At 35.5% G+C, this 18,052-nt stretch overlaps 6 protein-coding genes across 10 annotated transcripts; 2 read left to right on the top strand and 4 right to left on the bottom strand.

The window, feature by feature from the left end:
• Positions 1-46: 46 nt before the first annotated feature.
• Positions 47-892, bottom strand: LOC136785812 (uncharacterized). Its single transcript, XM_066747093.1, has one exon. The coding sequence runs from the start codon at positions 839-841 to the stop codon at positions 290-292; it is 552 nt and encodes a 183-aa protein (XP_066603190.1). The 5' UTR covers positions 842-892; the 3' UTR covers positions 47-289.
• Positions 893-1,575: 683 nt separating this feature from the next.
• On the bottom strand, positions 1,576-2,989 carry LOC136785793 (uncharacterized). Its single transcript, XM_066747068.1, has 4 exons — positions 2,682-2,989; positions 2,451-2,606; positions 2,112-2,393; positions 1,576-1,952 (listed from the first exon to the last, which is right to left on the bottom strand). The coding sequence occupies exons 1-4, from the start codon at positions 2,940-2,942 to the stop codon at positions 1,665-1,667; spliced, it is 987 nt and encodes a 328-aa protein (XP_066603165.1). The 5' UTR covers positions 2,943-2,989; the 3' UTR covers positions 1,576-1,664.
• A 223-nt stretch (positions 2,990-3,212) lies between these two features.
• LOC136785631 (uncharacterized) lies at positions 3,213-4,310 on the bottom strand. The gene is made up of 2 exons (XM_066746788.1): positions 4,168-4,310; positions 3,213-4,055 (listed from the first exon to the last, which is right to left on the bottom strand). The coding sequence occupies exons 1-2, from the start codon at positions 4,168-4,170 to the stop codon at positions 3,669-3,671; spliced, it is 390 nt and encodes a 129-aa protein (XP_066602885.1). The 5' UTR covers positions 4,171-4,310; the 3' UTR covers positions 3,213-3,668.
• Positions 4,311-4,421: 111 nt separating this feature from the next.
• Positions 4,422-7,102, bottom strand: LOC136785630 (optineurin-like). 4 transcript variants are annotated; one of them, XM_066746787.1, is made up of 5 exons: positions 6,741-7,102; positions 6,633-6,673; positions 6,240-6,536; positions 5,044-6,165; positions 4,422-4,969 (listed from the first exon to the last, which is right to left on the bottom strand). In XM_066746787.1, exons 3-5 carry the CDS (start codon positions 6,354-6,356, stop codon positions 4,781-4,783), a joined length of 1,428 nt encoding a protein of 475 aa, XP_066602884.1. In that variant the 5' UTR covers positions 6,357-6,536; positions 6,633-6,673; positions 6,741-7,102; the 3' UTR covers positions 4,422-4,780. The 4 variants fall into 4 exon arrangements, with proteins under 4 accessions (XP_066602884.1, XP_066602882.1, XP_066602883.1 ...); XM_066746785.1 differs by lacking the exon at positions 6,633-6,673 and having other exon boundaries at positions 6,240-6,609; positions 6,741-6,847; positions 6,910-7,102; XM_066746786.1 differs by lacking the exon at positions 6,633-6,673 and having other exon boundaries at positions 6,240-6,609; positions 6,741-6,847; positions 6,922-7,102.
• A 255-nt stretch (positions 7,103-7,357) lies between these two features.
• LOC136785652 (uncharacterized) lies at positions 7,358-9,232 on the top strand. Of its 2 annotated transcripts, XM_066746826.1 has the most exons (3): positions 7,363-7,404; positions 7,511-7,663; positions 7,730-9,232. In XM_066746826.1, exon 3 carries the CDS (start codon positions 8,281-8,283, stop codon positions 9,226-9,228), a length of 948 nt encoding a protein of 315 aa, XP_066602923.1. In that variant the 5' UTR covers positions 7,363-7,404; positions 7,511-7,663; positions 7,730-8,280; the 3' UTR covers positions 9,229-9,232. The 2 variants fall into 2 exon arrangements, with proteins under 2 accessions (XP_066602922.1, XP_066602923.1); XM_066746825.1 differs by having other exon boundaries at positions 7,358-7,663; positions 7,756-9,232.
• Positions 9,233-13,334: 4,102 nt separating this feature from the next.
• Positions 13,335-18,051, top strand: LOC136785651 (homeobox protein 3-like). Its single transcript, XM_066746824.1, has 5 exons — positions 13,335-13,512; positions 13,729-13,998; positions 14,069-14,861; positions 14,943-15,151; positions 15,221-18,051. The coding sequence occupies exons 1-5, from the start codon at positions 13,510-13,512 to the stop codon at positions 15,296-15,298; spliced, it is 1,353 nt and encodes a 450-aa protein (XP_066602921.1). The 5' UTR covers positions 13,335-13,509; the 3' UTR covers positions 15,299-18,051.
• Position 18,052: the final 1 nt, after the last annotated feature.

Below are 18,052 nucleotides of genomic sequence, written 5' to 3'. Positions count from 1 at the left end.
TCGAGATTGATGTGTTTTTTTTTTATGTAATTATCGATAGCCTGGGTGAATTGGAGCATATATTTTTATTTGTATAAAGATCGTACTATATTGCTATATACAGAGTGCATAAAGCTTATGTCAATGTGCAGTGAGAAAATAAATACAAGACAATGAGTTTGTTCACCTTAGCTGTACTATTTGCAATTTTGATATATTTGTCTTTATTCTTCGTACAAATATATATAGACTTTTACCGTAAAAACCGCAGAAAACACAACTAAAACGGACAGCTCCGATTAATTTACGGTTAGTAGTGCTTAGGATGAAAGGGTTTCGCAGTTCCATAAGTTTTTGGTCGATAAATCCTTTTTCTAGCAGCCTGTTGCTGTCTATAAACGAAAAGAGGCCTGAAAACTTTGGTGTCTTGAGCTTCAAGATCCTGATCCTTGACTTCGGAAGGGAATGATCTTACAGCACGAATACTAGAAGCTCTTGAAAAATGAAAAGGATGACCCTCAAATTTTGCTGGTTTCGTAACAATCTCTGTCCTCTCGATATTCCCATTACTCTCTAATTTTCGCTTTGGCAAACCGTAAACTCTAATCCCAGGAACATGATCTTCGTCCCAAGTTGAGAATTTCCTCCTGTTCTCTGACTTTCCAGAATGATCGTCCTCCAGAATTTTCTTTCCTGGCTCCAATGATCCAACAACCGGAGACAAAGTGGAAGTTGTCCCATCATGGATCTCTCGAAGTCTTGGCGAAAATGGAATAGACTTCTTCCCCAGTTCCACAGGAGTCAAACTGAATGCTGAACCAGCAATCACCGTCAAAAATCCCGTCATTAAAAGTAACAACATTTTTTTTTTTATTCAAACTAGATCAATAATGATCGATTACTGAATCTCCGACTGTTTAGCAAAGGAATAGCGTTTATCGAGGTAGAACCAAGGCTTTTATAGAAGGATGACATCTCGAAGCCTCGATTATTCACCCAAGTTATGCAAATTCCATTGCAGAGAGGAAATAGTCTCGTTCTTGGTATAAATCTTTGGAGAGTCTGTAAACAAGTCATAATCCATCATGAGTCACGTTTCGCATCCGGCCGATGGAATTGAAGGCCAATAATCCCGAGGGTTCCGTTAGTTTTTACGAAAAGGGAAATATTTGAAATTCCCATGATGGAACAGTGGGGGTCAGCTCGTTTAATGGATTTCATCGTCACCGTTTCTCATGCATTGGCTAGGGTGGTTAGATAAATTTTTGTCCGAATAGTGTAAACATATGTGACTAATTATATTGCCCAGAGGCACTATTATCGTCATCGTGCTAAATGCCTGCTTATTACAAACGTGTTCTTCATAAATCTATATAAACAATTATGCGTTGTATTACTCATAGATTACTTCTTCCACTGAGACCGGAGACATCAAATGTAGCGATTACAAAAATATTTGTACAATAGAAATTTTATTTCTTCGGCATGTCTCTTTCCTCGAAACTGACGTGGTCTTTGCAACTCGAGTGTTACCAATTTATGATGATTGATCAGGATTGGATAAGGTTTTGATAATTTTCACTAGATTCAATTTATATATGTATGTATAATAAAAGCGAATTATGAAGGTTGATCGATCGATTACAAGAATATATGTTTTATTCTTTACATGGTTAATAAGGGAACTAAGCATAATCATCGTTATAGTAATGAGGTCTTCTGCGATAATAAGGATTGTACTGACGCCTGCTGTATTCACTGTAATAATTGGATTTTCTTTCCGCCTCTTGTCGAAATCTGAACAGAGGTCTGAAGACCATATCTTCAGCCACATCCAAGTCTTGGAAATTATTCAAATCCTTAGCACCTCTGATGGACACTCTGTGGATCTCCGTCGTTGGAACTCTCAGAGAAGATATAATCATGTTTTCCGCACTGAGATATCCAATAGTGTCCGATGAATCGAAATCTTCCTGCAAGTCAACTTACGCTTATATTGTTTCCTTCTAATTTAATACTTTTATGGTCTTACTGCATCGCAGCAATTGTTCATACCAGAATTAAAAATGTATTTTTTTCTCTTTTTTTTCTACTTTACCCGGACTTTTCTTTCAGTCTGAGTGGAGATTTACCTCGGGAACTGCCGACACTTCATCGTAACTTAACTGATTCTGAGTAGTTTTAGTCGTACTGGAAATAGGAAGCGAAAGCAACGCTATTATTGAGTTTCTTGCTCGATCGTCGGCTTCCTTGGATGGATCCAAAACTGCCACAACGGGTACTTTGATGGATAAAGCCGGTTCGAGTCCAATTATATCGGACAATTTCTGGGTAATCGTCTCGGTTAGTAAAGATTCATCGGTTGATGTCTTTGAAGCTGTCGGGTCCATTGGGAAAACGTCGTTCTCCCTTTTCTGCAAATGTTAAAATTATTATATTGATCTAATAGTCACTAATTTTACTTGGCTTACTTTTTCCCCGTGTTCTTCGGGGACTTCAGCTTCATTCAAGGTCACAATTAATTGTGACTCTTCTACCTCTACTTCGGATTCATACGTTAAATTTTTTCGAAGGTCCTCCAAGTGAGTTTCTGGTACCTTTATAATTTGTGTTTGTTCGGAGAGTACCTATAATTTTTACGAAGAAAAGACAGCCTTGTTTTGTTAATGTTAAGGTCATGAATGAATTTCTTTTAATCGTACCTTATCAAGATCGTCGACAGGGCTGATGACTGTCTTCTTTTTTATCACCAACTCAGAGAGAGTTTTATTATCTTCAACAGCATGCTGCACAGCATTTTTTATAATTGGATCCTGAACAACGACCTCTATTGTTTCATTGACTGTTTTTGGCTGATCGGGTAACAGACTATCATAAATCTCATTGGATTCTAATGGAAATCCGTAAACGTTATAATAAGTCGATACCACGAAAAAAGTTAAAAGCTTTAATGATGCATCCATCCCTAATTTTCGTTGGAATCGTTGCTTAGATTTTCGTGTGATTTACTGTGAATATTTCGCAAGACTGGTAAGCCAAAACCTCACCTTAGGATTTTATACAGTTATCAGCAAATTATCGGTAGCTCGCTAAAAGCCAAACCTGTGATTTTAACAAACTGTAGATAAGTGAATAAATTTATTTATAGTTTTAAACAATAGGACGTAAGCTAAAGTGGATTTTTCAAGATATCGAAGAATCTTCTTATAAAAATGTATCAATTAAGTATGCTTTATTTATTTTATAAACGTTGAGTTTTTCTGGTCTTGACTCGTTAGGATGAATATCGATGTAGAGTGTTAGCGCTTAGTTAGCAATGGTATAGAAAATATTAGTAGTATTTAGCAAGTGTATTCAGTTTTGAGCTCTTCCTAGATATTAGAATTACTTAAAGTTTCTTACTTAAATGTGTGTGGTTAAAATAAGAAAATTATTTTTCTACAAAGACATTGTTTATTATCAAAATTGATTTGTACCTTAAAAGTATAATAATGAAAAACTTAAATGAGATTGACATAAAACTTTGATGAATGCTTCTTTTTTGTCTAAACTTGATCTCTTCGTTAATTCATCGAGCACTTTCTGTATGCTCAATTAGTGATGATTTCAACATTTGGCAAGGGAATAAATCCAGATAGATGCTGGATATAGGAACTTGAACCTTATTTAAACGTTTTGAGGTAATTAACTTATAAACGATTTCTGCGATTCTTTATGCGCTGCTTGTAAGCAATTTGTTGCCTGTAGACGAAAAGTGGTCGAAGAACATTACTCCCAGCTGCAGTTTCCAGGTCATCGTCATTGGATTCTTTAGCACTGCGTTTGTCAATCTTCCTGTTTGTATCAGGTTTCCTCGAATCATACGTATTGGCGTCCTTAGTATCTTCAGTATCCGCATTCATCACAACAATAGCATATACAGGAATTTCCATGTTTTTGTTCTTCAGGGTTTGTGGCTCCAAGTCTCGTTGATCAATTAGAGGAGCTATGAGTAATTCCCTGAGCTGATCTCTGTTTGTAGGAAGTGCATTGCCATATATCCCAAATGCAATCAGCAAAATGTAAAATTTGTATACCTGAAAATTTCAATTGTCAAGAATTACTAATCTGACGAGCAATTATATTAAATGTGCTGCAAACAACGGGAAATAGTAAGATTTTTATTATGTTTATTAAAATTTGCTGTACCATTTTTTGTTGATAGTTTTGAAGCTTACAATTTATTTAACCTGCTGTCTCGTGTTTTGAAAAATCACAAGTACTCTGGACCATCGAGAATCTTGACTGGACATTTATATGATCCAGTGACGTCAAAGGAGAGCACGCTAATCGTACAGTGACGCTCAGAAGAAGGTGATAACTGACCTGGTAAACCAAGAAGCGCAATTTGTCAAGCTACCATTTTACTTTGACATGTTTGGGTCCAATGAGAAATTCGAGAATATTGATAAAGATTCTCTTTATTAAAATATAATAACGAGCAAAATATTAGAGATAGTGAAATAATAAACTATATTAATGTTATTAGTCGAAGTATTCTTTACATACATTATTCTTAGCTTTATTAAACAAGAAAATAAAGTTTGTCTATCTACAAAGAGTGTAATTGCGCCTTAGAAACTATTTCTCCTAAAGCTGTCTAAGCCAATAATTACATGATATATCAGATCTGTACATTACTAATTTTCAATATACAAAAAAAAATGCTTACATAAACTTCTCCTCATATGCACATTAAGTTTGGTTTTTATTTATAATATGTCCAATTTAACTATAACTAATCATTAAATCTATATTTCATTTAAAATAACGCATGAATTTTTAATCTGTTTATTTCTTGCTGCAATTGCTCATTTAAATGTATTTGCTTTGCTAGGATATCATCTAGCTTACTTTTTTCTTCAATCAACGAATCTTTTACTGTCTTCTCTGCAGTAAAGTCTTCTTTGTATGCTAATGCTTGATTTCTGAACAAATCAATGGTATCAGCCTGAAAGAAATGTGGTCTTCAATTTATATTATTATTCAGATTGACCAATTAAAGAAGGTTTTTATCATACTTACCTGCTCTTCGATCGTTTTTTGTTGATACATTATAATAGTTACTTTATTCTGCAATTTTTCTTGCAAAGAGTTCTTTTCTGCCAAAAGCTGTTCATATTTAGATTCCAGTGTTCTTTTCTCCAATAGTATACTCTTTTCTTGACTTTCGTATAACAAACTTTGTTGATCAAGGGAGGTTTTTTCTTCATTTAGGTTAATCCTGTCTTGCTCTAATAGCTGTTTCTCTTTACTCAGTTTTTTTTGCTCCACCTCCAAATTACTTCTTTGATTTTCTACTAATTTTCTCTCTTCCTCCAGCTTTTGTTTTAACTCTTCCAATAATTTTTTTAGTTGCTCCAATTCCTCTGATTCTTTAGATGCATGTACCTTGCTATGTTGTGCCAATTTCATTTCCAGTCCATGAAAGTATGTATGATAATGTGACAGCATTTTTTGAACCTGGTCTTGTGCTTTTAACAAATTTTCCTTATCTGACGAAATAACTTGCATATCTTTTTCTATTTCCCAAACATTTTTAGGCATTGTAGCATTTTGTGTTGTAATGTCTACTAATTTCATTTCCAACTCATTGATTGGTTCATTATAATCTGACAATTGTTTTTGTGCTTCAACTATATAATTTTGATCATGAGAAATTTGTTGCTTTATATCTTTCAATTTTTGATGATTTTGAAGTGATTGCTGTAGTAAACTCCATTCATCATCTGACAAGAGATTAATTCTTTCTAAGATGCTGGAAATCTTACTAGTAGAGTCAAGTCTTTCAGTTATGCTTCTTTCATTTATTTCATCTACTTTTTCACATTGCAAGCTAGGATTTAAGCTTTGACAGTCCAATTTTGAATTACCCTCTTTATTCACAAATGACAGCTTTGTTTTAAGTTCAGTATTTTCCATTTTTAGATGATTGATTAATTCCATAGTTTCAGCAAATTTTGTTTTGTGATTCTGCCTTTCTTTAGTTATTTCATCGCACCAAGATGCAAGTGTATTGAACTGCTTCTTTAAAGAGAGATTATTTCTTTTCAAAGTTTGTTTTAGCTCAGCATTCTCTTGCAACAATTCTGTCAACTTTTGCTGAATTTCAGTTATACTTAATGATGGTACAATAGAATTGTAATCCTAATAAATATAATTTAATATTAAACAAAAGGGAAATACAATAGTTAGTAATACAAAAATAACAATATACTTACAGCTGATATACTTTTTTGTTTAATGTCAACATAAGAAGCTGTAGCAGCATTATAGATCGAATCTTGGAAATTTTTACTTAATACTACAAAGGACAATGATTTATCTTCATTGCTCATACTGTGTGTTGGTGGAATAATAGGTTGACAGAAATGATTGCTGACAGGTGCATCCAATTTAAATCTTGGCTTCCCATCGACCAAAGTAAATCCAAGATTTTCCAAATTGCTTTCAGATGTAACACTTGACTGCACATCAGGATTTAAAGTACCCAGAGTTGCAAAATCATCCGCTGATTGCTGAGATTTGTTTTCCAATGTTTCCATAGTGGTAAATAGGTTAGCATATACTATATGTAAAGTATATGTATGTCTATATAAAAAAATAATAATTACCCAAAAGAGAAATCACACACACACACACACCAATTTAATAACTAAAATAAAAAAAATAGCTTTTGAGTTAAATATATATAGGTTAGATTATTCAACATTAACATTTACCAATCGCTATTCGTATCCAAAACAAATTAATTAATTAGCATTTGTCATCCAAACTGGTGGTGACAGCATTCTTCAGCATTTCAGCAATTGCTAGCAATTTTAGCCAACTGATATAATTAAAAAACGAATCAATGATAATATATCTAAGTTTATCTTTATGAAAGCTTACATTTGTACATACGTCGAGAAGGAATAGTTTATATACTTTTTTCAATTTATAGCTAACATCTTCCGAAAAAAAAAATAATTAGGAAAAGCACTGAAATCAGGGAAGGCAGGCAGACGTTCTGAAATATTCTACAGCTTAAACAATATTATCAAAGAGAGGAGATGAAACATCCGAACGATCAGACTGGGAAGTGGGAAAGATGTAAAACAGTGATGTAACTGACGTAAGTGCCGTCGTAAGTGCCGTAGCGCAGTAAGCGGTAGCTTATCAGATTGCTTCGTAGACTAATCAGTTTAATAGTATTAGATTATTAGTTCGTAATAATGAGAGTGGTAGTCGTAACAGTATATAAATATGCATAAGCATAATGCATTTTTTTTTATAATAATGATTTACGTAATATAGCTGTTTTAACAGTTTACCACTGACCATTAATGGCATGGCCGAGAGGGTGGCGGGCATAACAATAAATTTTTGTCGTTACAAAATTTTTCGGTAACAAATTTAAATTATAAAATTTATAGCTCCCTCCCTCTAGTCGTAAGTCGTAATTGGTCGTATATATTACGCAACCACTACATCGACTTAATCGACCTTTTAGATCGAGGCCGGGTCGGCCTGCGGGTCATATTTTGTGATGAACTATCGATGACAATTCCTTTTATCGACTATATCGATCTATACAGATCGATCGTCAACCACTCAACCCTGACGTCCCTATTCGCTATGTGCACACCTACACGTTGGCAGTCAGGTAAGAATGTGTAGCAATATACATAAACAAAAAAAGTCCGGCAAAAATGACAAAATTTACCGACAGTTAGCGCTGATATTATGCATATGTAGCAGCGATGACGAGCAACATGGCGTAACAAGATGGCGATTGACACATAGTTTAAGTGATACCACGTTAACGAACTTTAAGTTGGCAACAACACTAGTCATAATGTATACTCAAATTGAACGAACTGTACTTAGCCGGTGCACATGCACTAACACAATGTATATATGTATATTACGGCCTTGTAATGATGTTCAACCCCTTATAAATGTCAATCCCGCCCACACTCTTTCTCTTTGTACAGGTGTTACTAACTGGACAACTGGTCCATGCACCTAACTCTTTGGATATTAAGTCCGACTTTTATAATTGGGAAAGGAAGTGTGAATAAAACGGTTGTAACCAGAAAATTCTACGAAAGACATTTATTCTCCTGATTATACATAAATACTACAAAATTGGTGACCCCGACGTGATCCACCCGGATTACGTTTTCTTTCTTCGCTAACACGTGCCAGAAGAGGAAGCCGCCGACCATCCTCTTTTCATCCGGAAGGGACTTGCGCTCGAAGACCGCGTGACACCATATAATGCCGGTTGATCGGACTCCTCCACCTGTGGAATCACAAGAAACTTCATTACTGGACCTAGATAATGGAAGCACATTGCGGCGGAATATAATTCCGCTTGAATCGGCGCCCGGAACAATGGCAGATGATACTACCTCAGGAATCATGTCGCGGCCGTCGGGAATTAGCGAAATCAATGCTGTATGGAAACAGCAATTACCCGCCTTCATGTGCGAGGCACCCGATGTATGGTTCGTCGTCATCGAGGCCGAATTCTCAGCGGCTAGGGTCACATCCGACGACACCAAGTACCTAGCAGTACTCCGAGCCCTAGACGCATCGACTCTAAGACTCCTTACGGATGTGCTTCGGAATCCTCCTGAAAAGGGAAAATACGTGCATTTAAAACAGGCCATCCTCAACAGAATGATCGAATCAAGGTCCAAGCAGGTGGACAAACTACTTCGAAACCTGACCTTGGGGGATAAAAAGCCTTCTCAGCTTCTACGCGAAATGCGCGATCTGGCAAAGGGAGATATCGGGGCCGATATCCTCCATCAGCTCTGGCTAGAGCGATTACCAGCGCACGTGAGACCACAGCTCTTGACCTCGAACCATTTTGGTCTTGATGGTGTGGCCGAATTAGCGGACCGTCTTCTCGACGTATTCAGCTCTTCCTATGCGGTAGCAGCGACGAGCAGCAGCAATTCCTGCAATGAAAGGAGATTGGAGCAAAGATTAGATGAAATGCAAGCTCTAATTTTGAATTGCATGCAAGAAATCAAGGAGTTGAAGCTCTCCCAACAAACCAATGACTCCAAAAAGTTCCGGCAACGACCACGGTCAAGGTCGAAGACACCTGCACGCCGAAAGCTCTGTTATTATCACGAGCGCTTCGGAAAGCAGGCCAAGAAGTGTGAGGAACACTGCATTCTCTTCGACACCTTCAAATCGCAGCCGGAAAACTAATTCTGCTGTCATCTCTGAAATCAAACGATGGCAGCATTATCAACAAGGTAGACCTTGAAACTCGTCTACATTTAAATGATAAAAAGACAAACAAAAAGTACTTGGTTGACTCGGGATCGGTGATTTCTATCATCCCCGTCGGCCAGTCAAAACGAGGACTTCGACAGCAAAATCTTATGCTTTTTGCTGCCAATTCAACGCCTATAGCCACCTATGGAAGTCAGGACATGGACCTGGACTTGGGATTGAGAAGGTGTTTAAGGTGGACCTTTGTTGTCGCCGACATTCCCATTGCTATCCTCGGAGCAGACTTTTTGATGCACTTCGGCTTACTTGTGGACCTAAAAAACAGAATATTGATAGATTCTATCACAGGAGTTACAACCAGAGGTGAAGTGTTGAAAACTGACCTCAAAAACATCTCCACAGTGAACAACTCCATGCCATATCATGATCTTCTCTCAAAATATGTGGAGATCACAAAACCGTTCTTGAGACCTGGTCTCATCGACACTAGTTTTGCACACCACATCTCAACCACAGGTCCACCAATCCATGAAAGGTTCCGCAAAATCTTTGGTGAAAAGGCAGCAGCAGCAAGGCAGGAAATCAATAAACTCCTAGATGCTGAGGTGCTGAGACCCTCACGTAGTCCTTGGGCAAGCCCCATCCATCTAGTTCCTAAAAAAGATGGGAGCTTTAGAATGTGCGGAGACTATAGGAGACTGAACTCAATCACAGTGCCTGATAGATACTCACCTCCTTTGATTCAGGATCTATTCGCCATGCTTCATGGAAAAACCATTTTCTCCACCTTAGATTTGGAGAAGGCGTACCATCAGATACCCATGGCCCAGGAAGACATCCAAAAAACTGCCATTAACACTCCTTGGGGCCTTTATGAATATGTGGTCATGCCATTCGGGTTGAAGAATGCAACACAGACCTTCCAGCGCTTCATAAACCACCTATTTCGTGGATTGGACTTCGTCTTTGCCTATGTGGATGACATTCTGATAATGTCTGAAGATGAAGAGCAGCACCGGGAACATCTAGCCACAGTTTTGGAAATCCTAAAAAAGAATGGTCTATCAGTTAACCTATCAAAGTGCAGTCTTGGACAGCTTGAGATAGGTTACCTTGGGTTCAATATCAGCAGGCAAGGCTACACACCATCAGCCGACAGAGTTGAAAGAATACTGACCTTCCCCAAACCACAAAATGTTCTAGAGCTGAGACGTTTTCTTGGTATGCTGAACTACTATCGGAAGTCACTTCCTCATGTCGCTAAACTCCAAGCACCCCTGAACCAGTTCCTGAAGTCCTCTAAAAAAAGGGACAGGACTCCAGTCAACTGGACCAAGAAAGCTGAAGATTCCTTTGAGGACTGCAAAAGAACATTAGCACATCACACACTCTTAAAGTTCCCTGCTGCCAAGGCTGAACTACGCCTCACATGTGATGCCTCCACTACAGCCATTGGATCTTCACTAGAACAAAAGGAAGACAACACTTGGCACCCACTTGGTTTCTTCTCCAGAGCACTGAGCGATACGGAACGACGATACTCAACCTACGACAGAGAGCTTCTTGCCATCTTTGCAGCCACAAAGCACTTCCAACACCTCTTGGAAGGTAGGCACTTTATGATTCTCACTGATCACAAGCCACTTGTCCATGCTTTTAAGCAGAAACACCACAAAATCTCGGATCGACAACTGAGACAGCTGGAGTTTATCTCCACACTATCTACTGACATAACCTATGTCAAGGGAGATCACAATCAGGCAGCTGATGCACTTTCACGGATAAGCACTATTCACATGCCCACTTCACTAACTGCACTTGACATCCAGAGAGCTCAAACGGATGATCCAGAGCTCCAACACCTTTTGGCTAACCCAACCTCACTTAATCTCCAGGAAGTCATGGTGGAACCTGAAATCAGAATATACTGCAATGTGGCTCAAAGTAGGGTTAAGCCGTACTTACCAGTGACCCTCAGGAAGACAGCATTTGAAGTGGTTCATTGTCCAGCACATCCAAGCATCCGTGCTACCTCTAAGTTGCTGCGTGACAGGTTTGTGTGGCCTGGCATTGGAGGTGATGCAGCAAAATGGTCTAGAGAATGCGTCAGCTGCCAAAGGGCTAAAACAATAAGACACAATAAATTATTTCCATGCCACATAGATGTGCCTGATAGCCGTTTCAACCATGTCCATTTAGACATAATCATTCTTCCTAAAATACGTGAGTACCAATACTGCCTGACTATCATAGACAGATTTTCTAGATGGCCAGAAGCCATTCCTCTGAAGGACATGACAGCTGAGACCATAACCCAGGCGTTCTTCACTCACTGGATATCTCGATTCGGCACTCCACTCACTATCACAACGGATCAAGGGATGCAGTTTGAATCATCCTTGTTCCAATCATTAACACGAGCTGTTGGAGCAAAAAGAATCCATACTACTACTTACCATCCTCAATCGAATGGACTTGTGGAGCGTTGGCACCGGACATTGAAGGCTGCACTCATGTGTTCACCGAAGCCCTGGTTTGAAATCCTTCCAGTTGTTCTTCTGGGTCTGAGGACTGCATTCAAGGAGGATCTCCAATCAACTCCTGCTGAGATGCTGTACGGGACAACATTGAGGATCCCTGGAGACTTCTTCATCTCAACCGACCAACCAGCTGACCAACAGATGTTTGTGGATAGGCACAGAGAGATGATGCACTCCTTACGTCCAACACCTACAGCCCATCACAATAAGGCAAAACCTTTCATACTCAAAGACATTTTAACTTGTACTCACGTCTTTATCAGGAATGACCACGTCCGAAAACCTTTGGAGCCTCCGTATGACGGACCCTTCCAGGTGATTGACAGGCCATCCGACAGAGTCTACACCGTTCTGGTTGAGGGAGCCAAAAAGAACATCTCCGTCGACAGGTTGAAGCCGGCATACCTCAGCAAAGACGATGAACAGCAGGAAACTACACTCAATCACGAAGACACTGAGCACCAAGAACAAACACAGCAACCCGTGCACCAATGGCAGTCTACAATGGATCCACCGAAACGGACGTATAAAAAGGTGCAATTAAAACTCCCGCACATAAACAATTAATTTGACACATTAGTAATGTGTCATTCAGGGGGGGGTACTTGTAGCAGCGATGACGAGCAACATGGCGTAACAAGATGGCGATTGACACATAGTTTAAGTGATACCACGTTAACGAACTTTAAGTTGGCAACAACACTAGTCATAATGTATACTCAAATTGAACGAACTGTACTTAGCCGGTGCACATGCACTAACACAATGTATATATGTATATTACGGCCTTGTAATGATGTTCAACCCCTTATAAATGTCAATCCCGCCCACACTCTTTCTCTTTGTACAGGTGTTACTAACTGGACAACTGGTCCATGCACCTAACTCTTTGGATATTAAGTCCGACTTTTATAATTGGGAAAGGAAGTGTGAATAAAACGGTTGTAACCAGAAAATTCTACGAAAGACATTTATTCTCCTGATTATACATAAATACTACACATATGCATCACTACACATTCTTACCTGACTACCAATGTGTAGGTGTGCACATAGCGAATACTCCCTATACATATACATATATATGTAAGTATGTACATACATGCATATAAACTCCCTGCGACATCAAAATCCACATACATACATACATACTATTCCGTAGTATTCCGTACTCAAAAAAGGATCCGAATTCCGAACTAGTTGGAACCAGTTGGAACTGTTGGAAGTTGGAACCAGTCGGAAGTGCGTCGGAAGTGTCGGAACATTCGGAACGCAACCTGTATGTATCTGTAGGTAGACTGTAGTAGTAGTATGTATAGTGTGTATACCTGCGTGTGATTCCGCGAATTTGCGAAAAGAAGACACGCGCGATGGAAAGCGTAAATATTTACATCTGCTGAGTGTTTGCAGAGTAATTTTTATTTATAATCATGATAGACGGCAATATATCCATGGAAGAGGATACAGAATTGCGTGATTTAGTGGTGCAAGCCCTTGAGAATAATGGTGTTCTCGCGAAAGTCAGGGTACGAAAATTTTACTTATTTTAAGATTCGTTATCTTCGGAGGTTATGCCAGTATATTTATCTTACTATCATTCTTTCATTCTTTATTTTTCCATTGCATATCGTTATTTCTTTTGCATTAATTATACTTTTTATAGGCGGAACTTAGGGCAAGCGTTTTTTTAGCCCTCGAAGAACAAGAGTCTGTAATGGTACGTTAAATTTATATGTTACAACAAAATAAAGTAAATTATTATTTAGTGTTGCCTTCAAGAAAAACGATGTTACTAAACAAAATTCGTGATACATAACTATCTCTATGGCAGCATTTTTTAAATAAAAATTTATGTAATCAATTTGTTGGGATGAGACATAATTTGTACAGAAGTGCACATAACCTTAACTAAATTATTATGCTTTTCATTTAGAACCCTGAACCTCTACTAAATAAAACTGTAAAACAGTACCTGTCTAATGCAAAAGGAAAATTATTGTTTTCCTTGGTGAGGGAGTTCCTAGAATACTTTGGTCTTGAGTATACTATATCAGTTTTTGATCCAGAAACATACTTTGGAAAAGAGTATAATTATGTTGGAAGAAACAAGTTGTCAGAGGCGCTAGGAATTAATTCTAATGAGCCTTTGCTTGGTGAAATCTTGAAGAATAGTATAAATGGTGCCTTTAGTAATATAGAAACTGTATGTTTTATAATTTTTGAATACCTGAACATTATGATTTATACATTTATTAATATCTCTCTTGTTTTAGCACAATGCTAATCATAGTAAGCATGAAAAAATTGGTGAAGCCTCAAATAATTTTGCCAATACAACATATGATGTTTCTGTTTCAAATATAATGCAAAATGAATCTATATCATTTTCAAATGATAATGATTTGTCTGAAAAACTAGAAAGCCCTTCTGAGCAAAGTCCTCAAATTCCCATAAATGTGACAATAACCGAAAAGAAGAAAGTAGAGTTGACACAAATTACTGCATCGGATAATGAATCACATGGAAATTCTCTCAGGGAAAACATAAATGAAAATCATGAAACTAAAGAAGATAATGCTGATAATAAAGGGAACAATAACTTACATTTTGAGAAAAACTCTGAAAATCTTAACAAAACTATAACTATTACAAATCATTTACAAAAAGAGACTGAAACAGAAGTGCTCAATCAAACTGCTTCATTAAATAAAACTGAACCACTAATTAAATTTGATGTATCTATATCTTCTGAATTGCAAACAAATCAAAGTCCAGATATAACAAAACAAAATAATAAAAATAGCTTAGATTTACAAATATCAAATAATGTACAAAATAAGAAGCCAGTTAGTACAGGAAATAACTTTGGAAAAACAGTATACTTTGAAGAAATTATTATTGATGGAAGAAGAGGAAATATTAGCACAATGCATAATGCTGAATCTTGCCTAAATAATGCATCAACACTAGAACATAATCATAATTCTATTTTTGGTGACTTACCACCTCTGAATGGTAAAAAGGCTAATATTAATGACTTAAAAGAATTAATAAACATCGGACTATGTAAATTCTTTTTACAATTTCTCTAGAATTCTTATTTATGTTGAAGGATTATTTTTTAAATTAAAATTTTTCTTTTTACAGCATCTGATGGTGTAGATAATTATGATGAAGACTTTGTATCATCAGCTTCTGGAAGTGCAAATGAACAAAGCCCTTTTAAAGATCTTGACACATCAGAAAATCCTACAAAACTACAAATGAAAAAAGATGATAAAACACTAAGTGCCCATAGCGAAGAAATAAGTGAAGAAATTGAAGGGTTGGAAGAAATACTTACTAGTACTTCTTGTGTATGAATATTTGAATTTGGTCTAATAATGTTTGTTTTTTAATTACTAAAGCTAAACATTACTTTGCAGAATGAGGATCTTAATATAGATAAGAATATATCTAATTTTACATCTGATGTCAATACAGATTGTATTGAAGAAGTATAGCTGAAAACTGCTAATCCAAAGCAAACGATAAATGATTATTTTAATCTTTTCCTATTTGTGGAGATTGCAATCCTAATAGCAAGGTATCACAAATGTTTTGCGTTTTTTATTTGGATTTGGAAGCCCATGAGGATTTATTAAGGTTTCAAATAAGACACTGCCAACCCTGGCTCAATACTTATAAGTTGCATTGCAAGAATTAATGTAGGAGGTAAAGTTTTGTATACTACTTATACATACTTTTTCATAAAACTTTACATACAGAATAAAATATTTTTCTACAGATTGAAATGTAAGTTAAAGAACTTAATTTCATTTCATTCATTTTTTCTTTAATTTTAAATTGCATTTCAAAATTGAATGAAGTGAAATTTCTTACTAAATGGTTTAAGCAGTCATACTTTATTTTTATCGAAACAATTTACCTTCTACATTGCACTGTATGTATGCGTAGTATTATTGTTCTTAAGAGAAAACTAGAAAACTGCTGTTGAAATAATTTAGTATTGGAACAAATTTGTTACTGCTTGCATGCTGGTAACTACCATTTAACAAAATTCATCATTATTTTTTCATGGTATTGAAAATGATTTGTGTATCGAGTTGATTGATAGAGCATTTCTCCATTGACCTAAAGTTACTAACATGATATCCTTATAGAATGATATCATTGAATAATCCGTCTGCTAGTGGATTGCCTAAAACAATCTATGAAAAAATTTTTTGATAATAATGGTGCTAGCTTTTTGAGATAAAGTTTTCTACGAGATTTGTGCAGTTCAAGTAAATTTAGGTGCTTTTATATTTTTTGCTTTTGAAGAAAGAAATAATTAATAAAAATGAAAGACATGAAGAATAGATTTTTTATTTTAGGCAATCCAACTCTATAAAAAATAATTTATCTAGATTTTTACGTCCTGAAGTAAGATGCAATAATAAAGTACAATGATGAAATAACTGGATGCTTGACAAATCAAAATTATTTTATAAGAAATATGTAGCTTGCTCTTTGTAGAAGAAGTTTCATTGACAGGTGAAGCCTTATACACTATAAACTACCATTTCTAAAAAATTATCTTTGATTCAAACAAACAGATTTCATTAAGAAAAAAGAAACTCTTGCATTTTTATATAAGTTTTGTAGAGATAACGGTTTGAGGTAGTATAAAAAATATACTACTATAATCTGTAAACTTGTCATGTATAAACTACATGTTCACATATAAAGTACATAATCATTCCGTATGCTACATGAATTAAAAATTAAACATATTTATAGCAATAATTTATTCTTATATATTTCTATGTGAAAATCAATTTGTTTGAATCAGAAATCGTCCTAAATATTTTACAATAGGTGTGTTCCTGACCATTCAACGTGGTTGCATTTTATTATCGAAAAGAAAAGAAGAGTTGTATCAGTAAAAAAGAACAGGACTGCATTGAACATTCCTGCACTTTTTAGATTTTAAGAGATAGGTACATTCCATATTGTTATTAAGGTAAGCTTAATTCACAATAGCAATCATATTTTTTAAAAAGTAAGTGTTTTCCACCATGGCAAAGAGGAATATAATTCTTAAAATGTTTTACAAATAATTCAATACAGTGTTTCTAACTTTCTCAGATTTTTTTACAAATACTAGCAATTATACTTATGTAACCTTGACGTACTGTGTGAGCATAAGTGCTTTGCTGTCATTATTGTTTTTTTTTTTTATTAATAATTATAAGATTTTTAAATTACTGGCTGGGTCTAGATTTTGTATTTAACTGCTTTCTAACAATCACTATATTTTTACTTCTTGTTTAATTATATATTAATTTTGAGATTGAGTAAATATTTTAATATTTAATTTATATATTACCAAATTTATTTAAATTCTGAAGGCATATATATTTAGGGGAATAATGTTTGATGCAACATGTTATAGAATTATTAATTTCAAAATAATGTTAATAATTATTATACTGTACAGTCCATATTTGAACTCAAATTATGCAAAGAATCATGTTTTCATATTACAGGAGATAATTGTACTGTAACCACGTTGAAATATTGGTAGCTATATTGTGCCTTTTAGTGTGTATGAATAATTATAAAAAATGCAGATAAAATCAATGAAATTGTGGCTTTAAAAAAAAATAACTATGTTACTTATTTATTATTTTTAACTATGATGTAACGATATTCGTGTATATGTTATTTATTTCATAAAATATTTTCTCTCTTTTGCTATAATAGCCTATTTTTAATTAACCATTTGGAAATTTGTTGTTTTTAACACATAGCTTTAAGAAAGAAATAATCTTTGTAATTTAAAGTGAAACTGATAATCAAATAAATTGGAGCTTCATAAATTATTGCATAAAATTTTAAAATAAATGGTGGAATCATAAAAATATTTTTCAATAATAAATCTTATAATATTTAATATTTGAAAGTTTTATATACAAATGTTTGCTAGATTTTTAAAGTATTGGATGTTAGATTCCTGTACATGAATATAAATAGCTGCCATTACAATACCAAAACTCCAACGCTTTATAAAGGGTAAAACATTATGACCTTTTCTTCGATAGAGGCCCGTTTGAGAGACTTTTCTATATGATGGAACAAATTTTATACAAGCCCTTTCTATGTCTGCCTTTAATTTATAACTTCTTGAAAAAACATATGTATAGTTTATGACACCTTAACTTTTGTTTACATCATTATCATAATGTGCTTTGTTATGCCTCCATAAAAATATC

Source organism: Prorops nasuta, unplaced genomic scaffold (assembly GCF_024137725.1).
Source record: "Prorops nasuta isolate Cenicafe-Biocafe unplaced genomic scaffold, Cenicafe_Pnas_1.2 PNAS00003, whole genome shotgun sequence".
NCBI classification, from domain to species: Eukaryota; Metazoa; Arthropoda; class Insecta; order Hymenoptera; family Bethylidae; genus Prorops; species Prorops nasuta.
Note: the sequence above shows the minus strand (reverse complement) of the source record. Positions and strands in the feature narration are given on the sequence as shown.